At 33.5% G+C, this 16,390-nt stretch overlaps 3 protein-coding genes and 1 non-coding gene across 5 annotated transcripts; 2 read left to right on the forward strand and 2 right to left on the reverse strand.

Moving 5' to 3' along the window:
* The first annotated feature begins 2,396 nt into the window (after positions 1-2,396).
* On the forward strand, positions 2,397-3,413 carry LOC103872868 (RING-H2 finger protein ATL80). The gene has a single exon (XM_009151313.3). The coding sequence runs from the start codon at positions 2,621-2,623 to the stop codon at positions 3,227-3,229; it is 609 nt and encodes a 202-aa protein (XP_009149561.1). The 5' UTR covers positions 2,397-2,620; the 3' UTR covers positions 3,230-3,413.
* Positions 3,414-10,310: 6,897 nt separating this feature from the next.
* LOC103872870 (protein MULTIPLE CHLOROPLAST DIVISION SITE 1) lies at positions 10,311-12,094 on the forward strand. The gene is made up of 5 exons (XM_009151316.3): positions 10,311-10,553; positions 10,643-10,981; positions 11,076-11,248; positions 11,331-11,718; positions 11,794-12,094. Exons 1-5 carry the CDS (start codon positions 10,506-10,508, stop codon positions 11,941-11,943), a joined length of 1,098 nt encoding a protein of 365 aa, XP_009149564.1. The 5' UTR covers positions 10,311-10,505; the 3' UTR covers positions 11,944-12,094.
* Positions 10,329-10,400, reverse strand: TRNAW-CCA. Its single transcript has one exon. It is a non-coding gene; the product is annotated as a tRNA-Trp (tRNA).
* On the reverse strand, positions 12,090-15,837 carry LOC103872869 (monosaccharide-sensing protein 1). 2 transcript variants are annotated; one of them, XM_009151315.2, is made up of 6 exons: positions 15,696-15,837; positions 15,369-15,545; positions 14,916-15,008; positions 14,278-14,838; positions 12,969-14,046; positions 12,090-12,666 (listed from the first exon to the last, which is right to left on the reverse strand). In XM_009151315.2, the coding sequence occupies exons 3-6, from the start codon at positions 14,992-14,994 to the stop codon at positions 12,219-12,221; spliced, it is 2,166 nt and encodes a 721-aa protein (XP_009149563.1). In that variant the 5' UTR covers positions 14,995-15,008; positions 15,369-15,545; positions 15,696-15,837; the 3' UTR covers positions 12,090-12,218. The 2 variants fall into 2 exon arrangements, with proteins under 2 accessions (XP_009149563.1, XP_009149562.1); XM_009151314.3 differs by having other exon boundaries at positions 15,628-15,806.
* Between the last annotated feature and the right edge of the window lie 553 nt (positions 15,838-16,390).

Genomic DNA, 16,390 nt, shown 5'->3' on the forward strand with positions numbered 1-16,390 from the left:
ATACGTTAAGAAATCTTCTTAGTATACTTGAGATTCAAATAAAGTAATCTAACTACATTGGACCTTGACTTCACGACAGGGAGACTGTGGTTAAGTGATAAAAAAAAGATTTTGGAATGTCACTACATTTCAGGTTTGATTCATCTGTCATGCAAAACTAAATTACATTTTTATGGTTATCTACACGGATACGGACTACTGCATTTCAACCCATTTGAATACCCGAAAAAAAAATTATCGATCTCTGGGTTACATTTTCCATCCGAAAGTTAGATCTGTGTCTTTAACGGATCCGAATTTAACCTATTTTTTAACAAAAAAAAAAAAAAAACTTGTCTTTGTTAAAGTGCTTAAGATATTTTCCGGTATCAAAATATCTATATTCGTGTGGTTTGCTAACACTAATCATCTAGCATTAACGATCTAGAATATCTCCACGTACAAAGGCAGTCGTCATTAAGTTCTCTACTACCAAAATCGTAAGTTGGGCAGATATTTAAACTAGAGAATAATTAGTTTAACCTAACTAAAGTCCATATTAAGAAATGATTAAGTTATAGACCAATAGACAATAGAAAAGTTTCTTGAGTGCAAATGGTAGGATCTTGCTATGGACGGTTTGAGTTAAATCGGCATCTATATGTTGCAATGCCTTTTCTTTCCCAATGGTATCTTTGATCTTCACAAAGACTCAACCTTTCTTTTGGACAACAGACTCTATTCTTGAACTTTTTTTTTTTATTTACAACCATCCATGGATTTTTATTTATTTTACTTTTCGGTCAAGAGAACAATCACCTTTGCAGTTTGAATGGACCATGTGAATATATACATTTATACATCCAAATTCGATCGTAGTAAATATAAATTTGAGGTAGTTTCCCGTCTATTACAAATGTATTACATAGCTTAATACTAGCTCTTTAAGCTTAATTTGATTTAGTAACAAGAAAATATACTTTAGTTACATTTAACTTAATCAAAAGCGGATAATTAATAATTTGTTTCTGTCAAGTTGCTATGTGAGTGTGAGTGTGAGTGTGTTTACGAAGTCAAAGGCAGGCAATTATTGAGAGAAGTTGACCAAACCCAAGAATCTTCGGTTATTATTCCAATGGTCCAACAACAGAAAATATCTCTTACATTCAAAGTCAGTATTACATTTTTGCGAGACTTTGGAATTTTTTTCATCTACAGATACATTACTTATGTCAAATTAATTATTTTCCCGTTTAACAAAAAAAATTACTCTAACTAATAACCATTGTGGAAGCACCGTAGCCTACTGATTAAGGTTTAAAGGCTTCTATACCCATGTCTAGGATTCGAATCTCAGACTATGCAATTTCTTGCAGATTACAGGAAATCCAGGTTTCAAGTCCCGGAGAGAGTGATTTATTAAAACAATTACGCAGACTACACAGAAGAAAAGCTTACAAGGGATCTTCAACATGGTGCAAGTAAATCTGGTCAGGCATAGATCTTCATAAGACGGCTTAGGTGATGCAGTTAGGCGTAGGTCTTCATAAATCAGGTAGTATTGTCGGTTGTCGAATCGTTTATGTAATCTTTCTTATATCATAATTGTAATATCCTAATAAATCAGCGTTAAAGCAAAAAAAACTAATAACCATTAAAAAAATATGAAGAATAAAAAGAAAAAAAATGAAAGGAATAAACTAAAAAGAAAAACTATTCATCTCCTAATTTGATAAAAATAATTGTAATCTATTATTCCTTAAATGTTAAGGAATGTAAAAGAATCATAAGAACAAATATTTTTCGTAAACGGTGTAAATTGCAAGAAATGATAAAGAATTTACTATTTTCATTCATTTTCTTGGTCACTATTTAGAGCCTAAGATAAAAGCGTTTTCTTGTTTCTAAAAAATTGTTATTCCAAAAAACTGTTATTTGTAGAAGCTCATCTGTCCAGCAATTTGATTAAGCATTTATTAATATTTTTATACCGAGAAGTTTGAAGTTCAAACCACAGAAAATTCAAATTACGCAAATTATAAAAACAAAGTTACAAAATGTCTTCAACATGATGTACAGCATACCATCGAATATAAATTTCATAGGACGGTTCGAAATGGCACAGTCAAACATGTGTTTTTATAAGATGGTAGAATTGTCGGCTGTAAAATCGTATATATAATATTTCTCACCGATGTAATGATATAAATAATTAGACGTTAAAAGACTGTTATTTTTATATATTAAAAACGAATAATCACGAAGAATACCAAATTCACTGTTCATTCTTATTAATAAAATTTAGTTAATCAATATTATTAAAGCATAGTAATTGACGATAAATAAGTAAGTTTTATTATTCTGAACATGACATGAATGTTAATTTCAATAGTCCTGGACAGAAAGCAACAAGTGTAATATCAGCTATTAAATAACCACATATTATAAAAATGAGCCGTGTTGTATTATAAATGACAGAAGCAACCCTGTCGACAGAGATATATTACGAAGGCGATACCAAGCAGAACTCTCGCACTCTCTATAAAGCTGAGCTCCTCTTTGCCTCTCTAAAAACCTCTCAGACTCAAATCAAATCCTTTCCCTTCCTTTTCTCGAAACTCTCAAACCTCAACAGAAAAAAATGGCGCGAATTCTCTTCCGTCTTCTCGGAGAATCCAACACTCCGTCGCCTGTCACGGATACCTCCACCGTCTCTTTGAACTCCGATCTCGTCGTCATCCTCGCCGCTCTCATCTGCGCCTTGATCTGCGTCCTCGGTCTAATCGCCGTTTCTCGATGCGTATGGCTCCGTCGTCTCGCCGCCGGTACCAGAACCTCCTCCGGATCCCAAGACGGTTCCGGCCAGTCTCCTCCGCAGCAGGCAGCGGCGGCGAACAAAGGACTGAAGAAGAAAGTGCTCCAGTCTCTCCCGAAGCTGACTTTCTCGCCGGAGTCGCCTTCGTCGGAGAAATTCGCCGAGTGCGCGATCTGTCTGACGGAGTTCTCCGCCGGCGACGAGCTCCGTGTGATGCCGCAGTGTGGTCACGGGTTCCACCTGTCTTGCATTGACACGTGGCTCGGGTCTCACTCGTCTTGCCCTTCTTGTCGTCAGATCTTGGTTGTTGCCAGGTGTCATAAGTGTGGCGGGTTGCCCGGTAGCTCCAGCTCCGGGTCTGAACCCGAGCCCGAACCTGAAATCGTAATCCGAATTAAGCAAGGCGAAGATGATCCTAGTTCCTACTTGCCCTGATTCGTTTGGTTCCTTCTTCGTGTGTTAGAAGTATCTTTTATAATTTAATGCAGATTAGTGGATAGTGGTTATTCTCTTGATGTGTACATCAGTACATGTTTATTGTAATTTGTAAATGTTGTATTAAATTGAAATTTAGCAATTTGCGTCTAATCCTTTTTAATCTACTTTGAGTTTACGGGTATTTTACGACCTCCTGGAAGTTGATCATCTGAGCTCACCGAATCGTCTGATTTGTGTTTAAGTTTATGTGATTTTTTCCCATGAAAATTGATATATTTTCTTTCTCAAAAAAGATAAAAGAAGAAAATTGATCTGTTTTTGTTCTATGCACTGTATATTAGTTATAAGTCCAATACGTATTTGAATAAATTGATTTACTATTGCTTTATGATTATGGAGATTGAGTTGACACAAATAATATGCATAGACCTACCCAGTCGAATTTGAATTAGGTTTTCGGATTTCGTGTTAAGCAATCTACTAACCTTATTCGTGTTTTTGTTTTGTTTTTGGTATTAATGGTATGTGTTCGATTTCAGATCGAAGTCGGAAAATGCCATTCACAAAATTCGTTCGGGTATTTTAACATCACTGGTCATACATAAACATCTTTAGGTTCAGCTTTGATTCAAATCCCATGTTAAATTATAAATTAGTGGTTTAGTTATAATTAAATTAGTATGATAACACATGTATACGACCAAACACATGTGTTTTGTGGGTGGTATGTGTTTTTACTCTTTAACTTTTACACTTTTACCAATAACCCGAGAACTTACATAAATCAAAATCAAAACATACAGTAGTTCTCGGCATTGATTCTTTGGCCCATACTACTTTTCGCGTCTGAACAAGTTTTAGAGTCTAAAACCTTAATTCTTTGGTTCATCTTTCTCGCATGTGTGAAAGTTTCAGAGTCTAAGCTCTCAACTCTTTAAGTCATTTTTTCGTTTTCACATTTAGTAGTTCTCGGATCAAAAGCCATCAAGTTCGTGGATCAAAAAATTAAAATCGTCTCCATATGTTTATATCACCTAGTTGGTGTGCAATTTACAAATTCATACTTAGACTTACACATTCCCGCTACTATCTTAAACTGACCCAAATTCATAAACGACAATTTTGTATGTTTCTAATATGTTTGAATATATTATAAATTAATTTTCATGAAACATAGGGTGCAACACTAGCAGCTAGGTTTCAACCACAAAAAACCAGAAAAATTGTGTTTCATGTACAAAATTAAATTTAAGGTCTGTTTTCAACAGCATCTAATATCTGTTTTTATTTCATTGCTTCATTGAATAATGGAAATGGTTTGAGGTCCAGTGATCGATCGACCTGATGTATTAAATTTTGAATCGTACTCTGAATCATCCTTTAACTGATATGCTCGAGTTGGTTCACGAGTGGTAAGCATGTTGATGGTGACAACCATTCTTCAACATAAAATATCAAATATTGCTACAACAGAGAAAAAACAAATACCATTCTAGCTCTGCGCATTTGATTTCTATATTATAAAGTCAAAAGAATTAAATTTATGTAGTGACACTATCGAGTATCGACCGATAGCCTATTCTAGGAAACTCAAGCTCGTTAGTTTAGTAGCTTATTTTTGTCCAACAAATAGCCACTAGCGTTGTTAACCACTATGTTGTTCAACTTGGTTTAAGAAATTAATACATTCATTAAAACTTATAAATATAAGTGGATTTTCAATTTATAATGCCTGAACGTGATATTAAAGAATATGAATACGCCGACAAAAAATCATTTGAATATAATTTCTGTTTAAAATTGAGCACCAAAAGACTAATCAGTTGATTACCTGATTTTTTTATAGTTTCTTGCTAACTACGGGAATATTCCCCAATAAATGGGAAAGGAAATCTGGCCAGTGTGCGTGATACAAATGCTATGTAATGGCCTAATGGGTCTGTAACCTTTCCATATTTTTGACTAAATTTTACATTTCAATATCATTAATAATATTACTAGGTGTTTTCATGCACCATGTGCACTATAAAATTTTTAATATTTAAATTATATCTAAAAATAATTTTTTATTATTATTCTAATTTTATTTTTTACAAATATTTTAATATAAAATTTTATTTAATTGAACATAAAATTAAGATAAAATAAACAGTTTTTCTTTAATTTTTGTTTAAAAATATATATGTATATATTTAAAATTATAATCTTAGATAATTTTTTATATATTTCTTTTAGATAAAAATATATTAAACCAACTTGTATAAAATTAAGAAAAATTGATATAAAAGTTGTATAATCATCAAAAAGTAAAACTAAACAGTATTTTTAAAATTTGTAGATATATAAAATTTAATAATATTAATTTTATAATTTAAAAAAAAAATCAAATCCACTTTAGTAACAAATTGTATAATTATTAAAAAATAGAAAGAAATAATATTTCGAAATTTGTAGAATGTTATTATATTTCTATTATTATATTATTTAATGTTATATTTGAATATATTTAGTTTAATGATGATGTATAGTTTACTACCATATTCTAAAAAGTTTATCAAAAATATAAATAATCATTAAATGTAATTGTTTATGTCACATTTAACCCTAAGACATGTCGTCATTTTTATTATGTCATGTCATATTTATTTAGTGAAAATAATTGTAACGATGACATGTGTCAAAATTACTTTGTCTATACAATGTCTAGAGATAGCAATAATCAAATAACTATTTGTATTTCTTCAACTTCTTTTGGGTTTTAGCCTTTTAGGGGTTATATAATTTCGGGAATACGAGCCTATGCTCCACTAAATCGGATGGATTTTATAATTAACTATAAGGATAGAAAGAGTCAAGATGACTGCAGTCTGCAGCAGACTGCAAGAAATTAAAATTTGTGTTGTCTTCTAGCTTTTTTGAGTTTTGACCTAACAAATAGATTGTGATATTCCTCATATATATTTAAGAATTTAAGTTAATCTTTGAATAAAATAATTGATAGATTTATAAATTGATAGTTTAGTTTAAATTCTTTTTGTCAACAGTGTAGTTATTTAAATTGAATATTATTCGTTTGCAATTAAGGGGAGCCATTGAATTAAAAACGACGGATGGTCCACCATATAATTCCATCACAAGCATTTCCACTACGGAAAGTGCGTCCTTGTGCTTAGTGCTGCTAACCATATTATAAACATATTTATATTGTAATTTAAACCCTTTTAATTCAACAAAAACTTACGACCATTAACCTAAAGTTCAATTTATAGTGGACTGTGAGAAAACTATATTTTTGAATATTTATTCATGCGAATAGTAATTTACTACAAAATCGTACTTTATCACAAAAATAAAAAGGAAAGAAATAGAAACAAATTCTTGATCAGAAGGCCATTTATGTAGGGGATTAGAAATTGACTACTGTCATTATCATTAATTATTTCTAACATTGCGAAGTAAGAGCATGTCCAAAAGATTTTGTATAGCTTTAAATATAGAGTTTTTTTTTTCTTAAAAAAGAATTTTAAAATTTCAAATTTGAAGTTTGAAGAGTGAAATTTTATATTTGAAGTTTCAATACTCAAAACTTCAAATTTGAAGTTTCACATTTTTATTTGCATTTTGACTCTTACAATTACACATCATATTTATGATTCTTAATTATTTTTTCGTTTACCTTTTTAATTCTTAAAATTTTATATCTCATAAATATTTCAATTTTTTTTTATAAATTTAAGTTTTACACATAAAATTAATAAAACTTTAAAATAAAATTTAAAATATTTTAAAACTAGATTTAAACAACAACAATATTACAAAAGAAACTTAATAGAAAAAGTTTAAAAAGTACATAAAGACATAATTGATCATATGACGGAAAGTGAGGATATCCGATTTCAACAACTTTTATCTTATAATCTACAAATTAAAAATTAAGAGAGTCATGTCTTACTTCGAAATACCCTAATTGATCACATATGGAAGCATTATGAAAATAATTTTATGAAATAATGTGGCATTTTTTTGTAGTTTAATATTTAATAATGTATTTCTATTTATAATTTTATATATCAGTGTAACATTTTTTTTAATTAACATTGATGCAGTATTTTTTATACATTTTCTACTTATTTATAAAAGTTTTATAAATTTAAATTAATTATGACAAATATAAGGAATATATTATAAAATACAAATAATTTTGAAATTAAATTTATAGTTTTGCTTTTGAACAAAAACACATTTAAACTTCCAATATAGAGTTTTGCAAACTTCAAAATAAATAATCTTTTTGGAGATGTAATGTTTTATCATTTTGAAGCTTTCAGTTGTACCTAGTGGCAGAGCTAGTCTGTGATTTTATAAGGGTCAAAAACTAATTTATAGCTAAAAGAGGCATGTATGAGTTTTGAACTCATAACATAGGAATCAAAATGAGGAATTTTAACCAGCACACCACAACAATAACTTGGGAGACAAGCTTAAAGATTAAGCTTTGTAGATTTCATACGGGTCAGGTGGGTGGCTCCGCCGCTGGCTGTACCAAGGCGACAAAGAGTCGCAACAAAAATAAAATGATCTCATGATCAACAAAGAAAAGTAGAAACTGTAAAGCTTTGTGTTTTGTTGAAGGTCACTACTCTATATGCGCAGACTAAAACGATGAGAGAGGAAAAGTTCACCAATAAGGATGGAGATTCCCTCATTTATGTTCTGCACTAGTTTGCGCATTACTGAATATTGTTTCTGTTTACTACGTGAATGATTAATACAGCTCTCTAAAATGGGTGTTGCGAAATATATATGTGCTAAATAAAGCAGTATTTCATTTTCATGTCTAGCTGACAACATTCTTACACCATTGCGAGCTTGTGAATTAAGGCGTCTAAATTTGCTTCATAAATAAAATGTTGTGAAGAGTCTAAACTGAATCACAAGGTGGTTTACATTCATAGTTTTGATTAAATATATATACTTTTAATTGTTTCAAACAAATTATTAGTACATGTTTCCCAGTCACCAGTGAGTTTGTTTAAACAAATATTCTTTGGCATGTAAATGCAATTTACAAACAAGAGTTATTTTTCTGTTTAAATTTATAATTTATAATTTATAATAACAATGAGTTTTTCCTTTTTCCACATCAAAGGGTTATTCTAAGAACAATGGTTATAATTGGTAAACTTTGGTGTAATATAGAGTAAACAAAAAGTGAAAATAGAGTATATATTAAAAACCAGATTTCTCTTGTCAATTCAAAAGTTATTTTTATGGTGTTTTCTTTATTCTATCAACAGTACATAAAATAAAAATACAATGGTAATATTTTACCTGATTGGTAATTTTCTAGCTGAACTTAGAGCAAAATAATTTTACTCTGAAATAACTACACAGTCGCACCCAATAAGTTAAACTTAAAGGCTAAAAATGGTTGCATATGTATGAATGTGAATGTATGCGTATATATATATATACTAGGTTAAGATCCATATCTTGTGTTGGATAAACATTATATATATAATTTTTTTTTGACAGCAAACGTTCACAGACTCATATAGACTCTGATGTAATTTTTTTTTTGATAACTTTGTTGTGATCCCAAAAGCTTTTAGGCCCAAAGACTAATCACCAAGAAATTCATAGAAATCCGAGTTTTCTTGCCATTTAAGGTGTCTAAGAGTGGCCAAGGGGAATCGAACCCATGGTTGAAGCTCCAGTTGGAAACCCTTTATCACTAGGCCAATACCACTTGGTTAAATATAAATTATTTTACGTATTTTATTTTTTTTACATATTATGAAATAATAAATATATATTGAATAATTAAAAATCTATAACTATTACATTATAATTAAATTGGTGCGAACATATAAATAAAATTTATTAAACAAACAATAATTGTTTTATTTGATAAGATATATAGCTAAATTTAAATGATATTAACATATATAGTATATTTTTAATATAATTGTTTTAAATTAAGTTATCAATGTTTGCTCAAAGATTTTATCAAAAATAATTGTTCAAAGTAAATTTCAAAAATTTATGTATTTTACATGGATATAGCTTAACTTAAAACAATATATATATACATATATAATTTTTTTTAATTTTAATAATTAATTAAATTAGACTTTTTGCTTATATAATTTTGTAATCATTTGTATTTTGTCATAACAAAAAAATTTAATCCATGGATCACAAAATTGAATATGAGATTTTTAATAGTTTTAGTAATTTTTAGTTGTTTAAAAAAATTCAAAATATAACGTATATACATGAAAATTTAATTTTTTATGATATGGTTAATGTAATTGTTTAATTTATTTTAATAGTTTAAAATTAAATAAATATGATAGAAAATACACTAGTTTTTATCAAATCTTTATTATTAAAAATCATTAATTGTCATATATATTTTAGCCACATTAAAAAATTTCATAACTTTTATTTAAGGAAAAAAATATTAATAATGAATTTATGGTTAGTTTAATAAAAAACTTATTATATAATTAGATGAACCAACCTATTTTCTAATGATCTTAAGAATCATCATTATACATAGTTATAAAAAGAGGTCGTAGTGTTTTTCTCAATTGATATATAAGGGATAAAGTATAAACAAAAACAAACATATAAAATAAATATAAATCAAAAATAGAAAAGACAAAGAATCTATCAAACTCTGTAGTTTATACTGAGTGTCGACCTTTTTTGCACAACTAGAAAGTTCTTTTCCTAGTGGGTGGTTCGACAATTTCGCCTTGAATATATAAGAGATACCCCCATCAACGATTTATTAAAGAGATGTTAAGAAATGACATAAGTATAAGTTTAGTTGCGAATATTGATGATAGTACTAGTGGTGGGTATCACAAAGAGTTTGATGTTGTCAGAGCATTTTGACTGAGGAATAAATATTTGGGTCTTTATTGGATACTCTAAACGGCCCAACCAAGTGACCACTTTGTATAATTGGATTCTCCTAACGGCCATGCGTGACGTTTCTGCGTATTTCTACGCTTCTTCGTGCCGTCTCGTATAGAAGGTGAATAAATTAAAAAAATTGGGGATTTCCGAATATTTTTCGGGAGTTTGAACCCGACGTGAATCGAACACGCAACCTTCTGATCTGGAGTCAGACGCGCTACCATTGCGCCACGGATCCCCATGCTTAACAATTACAGTTACAAATTAATAACTAATAATATAGAGGTCGAATAAGACCGCACGGTGAGTGTTGCTCGTCTTCCCTCAGGTAGGCCTCCATGAAATGGCATCCATTGATTCTCTCCACTTCCATTCCCTCTGCAATCTCCAGGTAACACTCGATCCATCTCTTCTCCATTCTCACTTACCGATTGCAATCTTAAAGGTCTCGTTTTTGTGTTGTTGTCTTTGATACCCTAGTCGTCGATTGGAAGATCCAAGCTCCAGATTCCTTCAAGCTTGGTTGTGTTCAGACGCAGACACAAGAATCTGAACTGGGTTCAACTCCAAACCAACAAAAAATTCGTGTGCAAATCGATTGGGGATGAATCCTCGACTCCAGATGAAGAAACTCAGAACACTCAGAATGATGATAACGAGGAAGATGATGTTTCCACGGCTCAGAGTAACACGGCCACTGACTCCGAGACTTCGATTTCGAGATTCCGGAGCATGGTTACAACCATTGCTCATGATTCAGGGGATTCAATTTCGAGACTTCGGAGTATGGTTACCACTCTTCCTCCTGTCGTCTTCGTGGTATGATTCTCTCTCTTGATGCTGCTTAAAGTTTGAATCTTTATCGACTTTAGTACTACGAGATACTCTTTTAAGCTTTGTTGTGTCTCTTTAGATGAACAAGTGCTCAGGGAACAGCGTTTGGATCGGGTTCAGCATTGTAGCTACTGTTATGCTCGCTTCTTTACGAGCTTATGCAATAAGGAAGTCGAGAGATAACCGTCCTGCTGGCTCTGTTTCTGATCTTGTGAGACGTGGTCAGCTGAGATCTGGTGATAGAAGAGGCATGTATGGAAACTCACTCTCTTAACTTCTTGTTTTATAACTTTTTCGAAGTAGTTGCCTTTGGTTCTAACTTCTTCTTTATCAGCTCAAAGGCTATGAACTACGAAGACCCATTCAACAACCCTTTTGTTAAAGTTGGTAAAGGAAGCTCAACGGTGGAGATGTGCGGGAAAGTTTATAAGTTAGCTCCAGTCACGCTTACGGAGAAAGAACAAAGTATTCATCAGAAGAGAAGGTCAAGAGCTTACCAATGGAAGAGACCAACTGTTTTCCTCAAGGAAGGAGACTCGGTACCGCCTGATGTTGATCCTGATACTGTTAGATGGATCCCTGCCAATCATCCGTTCGCAACCACGGTTAGCGATATCGATCAAGACCTTGCTCAGAACAATGTGTACCAAAAGCAAGGTGTTCCTTTCCGGATCCGTGCTGAGCATGAAGCTATGCAGAAGAAGCTTGAAGCTTTACAAAATGTAAGTTTTTTTCTTTCTTTCTCGGAGATAATCAATAAGTTCCAAGGAATGATGATTGATGCATCTTTTTTACAGGAGGAGAAGTTGAATAATCTGGGGATTGATAGTCAAAATGCCAGAGATTTTCAGAGGCCATATAAGTTCTCAAGCAAGCTGGAAGAAGACGATGATGTCCAAGAGAAAAATACTGGTGATTCACCCTCTGAGGAGACGCACAAGTCCTGAGAATCAGTAAGCTTTGTAAATATAGCCTTGAGAGTCATACTTGTGTTCCAAGAAACTGTGAGATACTTTTTTGGTATTGAACCTTCAAAAACCCTAAACCTATGTTTTTCATTTGCTTTTCCATCAACTTAAAAAGAGTTCGAATCTCAAATCTTCAACATTGAGTAGTTTAGTTATTAGATTGATTACAAAACAAAGGAGACAAAAAAGAAATGAAAGTTTTTCAGAAACCAAAAAGAAAAGAGAGCAAATGAAGAAGAATCAAACGTTACAAATCATGTATCGTCCTTAGAAGGAGCAGAAGCTTGAGCACCAAAGGCAAAGTAGTCTGTGATAACCTCCAAAGGCATACCTTTAGTCTCCGGAACCTTCAAGTAAACAAAGACCCACGAGATCACACAAACCGCAGCGTAGATGCTGAAGACACCAACGAGTCCAATGGAGCTGAGAAGAACAGGAAGCGAGTAAGTGACTATAATGTCACAAATCCAGAACACCATAGCGCAAATGGCTATGCAGAGACCACGGACTCTTGTCGGGAAGATTTCAGAACAGAGGATGTTTGGAATGGGACCGTAACCCATCACGAAGAAGCAGATGTATAGCACAACGCAAACGGTTGAGAGCGCTGCGTTAACAACTTTGCTGATCTGGACAAGCTCGCTGATGAAAAGGGCGACAAGTGAAACGATGAGGACAGGGATCGTCCAGAGAAGCAATGCCCTGCAATGAAAAACAGAACATGAGTAAACAAGGAGTTTAGGACACAAGCATAGGCTAGTAAAGTTTTATGGTATCATTTAAAAAAAAACTACACATACATAAACCTTAAATTTATAAGAAAAAATATTTATATTGATTTATAATAAATTATTTCTCTAAAATCTCAAGACTGGCCGAAAAATTTACATATATATAAACCTTAATTTTATAAAAAAAAATATATTGGTATATATTTATAATAAATTATCTATATTTTTTCTCTAACCGACGGTGAATAGAAAGTCATAGCGTTTTGTTATTACCTTCTTCCAGAGACATCCATGAGTCTCATGGCAACGACAATAGCTGGAAGCATGAGTAAAGTTGTTAACCCGCTGATGAGGAACGAGGCAGAGATTGAACTTAATCCGAAGCTTGAGAGAAGAATGTCTACACCAGCACGTTCAAGAATCTGAGGAGTGTAGTAAAGAACTCCATTGATACCTGAAAACTGCTGTAGTATCTGAATCCCAACACCAACAACCAGCGCACGTTTAACACCAGGCTCAAGAAGAGCCGACCAGAGCGGTCCAGTGGGAGGGGCCACGTCAGATCCATGGACCGACTTAGGACCAAGAACTGATCTGCTCACAAGGGCTGAAGCGTGAACGTAGCTGCCTCCATCGTGACCACAAGGAAGAGAAACGATTGAGCCGCGGCGAGACTCTGCACCGTCTTCTTTAAGGTAATAACGTTTGTACTCGCCGTTGTCGTATCTGTATCCCATGTGCCAACCACCACCGATCCCCATGCTGTTTTCACCGTTAAGCGTGCTGTGGCGTCTCATGCTCAGCGTGCTTCCTCCTGTAGGATGTGGGATCACGTCCTTGTCCGTGCTTGTGGCCTGACGCGACATCAATGGGCTGCGAAGATCGTTGTCCGAGTCATCATCAGGTGCATTGTCATCGGTCGCGTAGTCGTCATGGTCTTTGTTGAATTGGCTCTCAACGTCTTTCTCCCAGTGTGCTGGTTTCATGTGGGGCACGTCGGCGTTAGTGCTGAACATGCTTCCGAAGTTAGGGAAGATTCCACTCTTTGTGTTTCCACCTGCTTCAGGCATCTTCTCGTGTAGACTGTCGAATAGACCCACGATCGGGTCTTTGTGGATCCCGCTTTGGTTTGCTAAGCTTCCGTGGCGAGAACGTAGCCCAAGTGAACTCTGTTGTTGGTCAGTGACGGGTCGAGCAATGTAAGATTGGTTCTCGTGTGTTCCGAGAAGCCTCATTTGTCCGTCCCCATCAACGGTTTCAAGTGTTTCATGTTCCTCCAACGTTACTAAGAGATCCTCTAATGTCTTTTCTCCACCAATGTCTAATCCTTCAACAAGCAAAGCCATCTCATCTGCAAAAAAAAACATAACAAAAAACTGTTAATAGTAGCCAGGGCCGGTTCTGAGCACAGTCGGATGAAACATTCGTCTTGGTCCTAAATTCTAAAGAGATATTATACACAGTCAAATGATCTCCAAATTGTCAATTTTTTTTTAATTAAGATTAGCCTAAAATATTTTATGACCTCCTAAATCTTAGAGCCGGTCCTGAAGTGACTACACCAAACAAAGAGAAGCCTTACCGGTAACATCTTCTCTGCCACATAACATTTGAAGAACCTTCTTAGCCTCATCCATCCTTCCTTTACTAACCAGCCAACGAGGCGACTCGGGCAAATAAAACACCGTGAATAACAAATACACGAGAGAAGGGATAGAGAGGACACCGAGCATGGCTCTCCAGCTAGGAGCATCGCTCAGGGACATAGTGAAAACCATGCAGTAAGACAGAAACATTCCACCAGAGCCAAGGAACTGAGGAAGAGTGTTGAGCTGTCCTCTGATCTCTGGAGGAGCGGTCTCAGAGATGTAAACAGGGACAAGGGTAACGGCGAGACCGGCACCAAACCCATCAAGAAGCCTAGCTAAGCATAGGACATAGACGTTTGGAGACCAAAGCATTATCAAACCGCTGAGGAAATACATGACCGATGCTAGTATCAGCATGGGGCGTCTCCCAAGCCAATCAGAGATGGGTCCTGAGCAAGTGGTGATGACCGTGGCACCGATCAATGACATTGCTACAACAAGACCTTGAACAGAGGTTGCTAGATTCATATCTTTGTTGATATAAACCATTGCTCCTGCAACATTTTAGAAATCTTAAATGAGACTGATCTGATGCAAACAAATTCAAATCATCAAGAGAAGAGTTACAAACCAGCAATGGTGGCATTGTCCCATCCTTGCAAGAAATTGCCGATAGTGGCGGCGAGAGCAACGAGGGTCGCTCCCTTCATTGTTCAAACCAACCCTAAACACACAAAACCAAAATTCAGAACAGTTCTTTTCAGTGATTAGACATTTCAAAGTTTCAAAGTTTTAGTCAACAATCAAAAAAGGGAACAAAAATTAAACTTTCCAAATCAAGATCTAAATCACAGTCAATTCACAATGTTATTGAACCAAAAGATTTAGTAGAATTAGACTCAAAAAATTCATCAATGAATATGAAAATGCAGCAACCTAGGAGGTAAAATAATATCTTTTTAGTTTATGTGAATGAAAGCAAAGAATAGCTTTTTAGTTTATGTGAATGAAAGCAAACAAAAAGATTGCTTCACTTTGACCAACAAGAAAAAGATTGCTTCACTTTCTAGGGAAAAGGTGTCACCTTTTCTTCCTCTTCTGAAAGTACAATTCTCCTGCACTCACCAGGAACTGAACTCTTCTTTCTTTTAGTTTCCTTTTGCCTTTTCGTCTTCGAATTATAAATCAAGAAAGAGAACAAGGATGATTGATTTGGAATATTTTGATCGTTGATTTACTTTTATTTTCCCGGATATGGAATCTACAATAAGGACAAGTAATGGTTTTCACAAATTATTGCTACAATACGCAGTAAACAAAAAAACAAATCATTGCTACCATACCAACAAAACTTTGGTTATTTCTTTTATTAAAAAAAGGAGAAAACTATCACTGCATGGCATTTACATACAGTAGTTCTTCTTGGCGGGTAAGAACTCTATGATGAAGAACGATTTACGAGGATTGTGTAATGTTTTCGACACTTTATATAGAAGAGTCGAACATAAATAATCATAATCTATCTATGTCACTATCAAAATTCTGATGTAAAGATCTAGGGAGAACTTTATCTGACTGAATACGTATACAGAAAAACATCATTGTCGTGACTCATCTATGAGTAGATTTGTAGGAAATTAATTTAAAGAGGGGTCCGTCCGTTACGACATGGATCACGATAGAGAGGATAACGTTTTGTTCTTCGTCAAGAAAATATTATCTCTTTTTGTTATCATGAAAGTCACATATTCAAATCTATCGTTAAGTGGTCCGGCTGTATGTCACGTTCGTGTAAAAGTTGGACCTTTTTGTCGTCATCTTTTTCATAATTAGATAATCAAAATTCATTTCTATTTTTGCGCTGAAAAGTTTTGAAACAATTTTAGAAATCTTAAAAGATTTGATTATCTAAATTTATGAATTCAACTGAAATTTAATTTTTAGACAAATAATTTGTTTCAAATATATATTATTTATCGTTTCTATGCATAATTAGTTCTATATGTTTTCAGTAATATTTTATGATGATATCCAAATAGCAGAAGAGACCAAAAATAAACAGCAATGAAGGTTAAAACGTTTTCTCATAAATTACGACCGGGACAA

This window comes from Brassica rapa, chromosome A06, assembly GCF_000309985.2.
Source record: "Brassica rapa cultivar Chiifu-401-42 chromosome A06, CAAS_Brap_v3.01, whole genome shotgun sequence".
NCBI classification, from domain to species: Eukaryota; Viridiplantae; Streptophyta; class Magnoliopsida; order Brassicales; family Brassicaceae; genus Brassica; species Brassica rapa.

Excerpts from the sequence above, each read along its gene's own strand:
- LOC103872868 (XM_009151313.3), top strand. The coding sequence starts at position 2,621 with ATGGCGCGAATTCTCTTCCGTCTTCTCGGAGAATCCAACACTCCGTCG.
- LOC103872870 (XM_009151316.3), top strand. The coding sequence starts at position 10,506 with ATGGCATCCATTGATTCTCTCCACTTCCATTCCCTCTGCAATCTCCAG. Across the intron at positions 10,982-11,075 it reads TTCCTCCTGTCGTCTTCGTG|ATGAACAAGTGCTCAGGGAA; the intron begins GTATGATTCTCT and ends GTGTCTCTTTAG. Across the intron at positions 11,719-11,793 it reads AGCTTGAAGCTTTACAAAAT|GAGGAGAAGTTGAATAATCT; the intron begins GTAAGTTTTTTT and ends TCTTTTTTACAG.
- LOC103872869 (XM_009151315.2), bottom strand. The coding sequence starts at position 14,994 with ATGAAGGGAGCGACCCTCGTTGCTCTCGCCGCCACTATCGGCAATTTC. Across the intron at positions 14,839-14,915 it reads GGACAATGCCACCATTGCTG|GAGCAATGGTTTATATCAAC; the intron begins GTTTGTAACTCT and ends AAAATGTTGCAG. Across the intron at positions 12,667-12,968 it reads ATGGATGTCTCTGGAAGAAG|GGCATTGCTTCTCTGGACGA; the intron begins GTAATAACAAAA and ends TTTTCATTGCAG.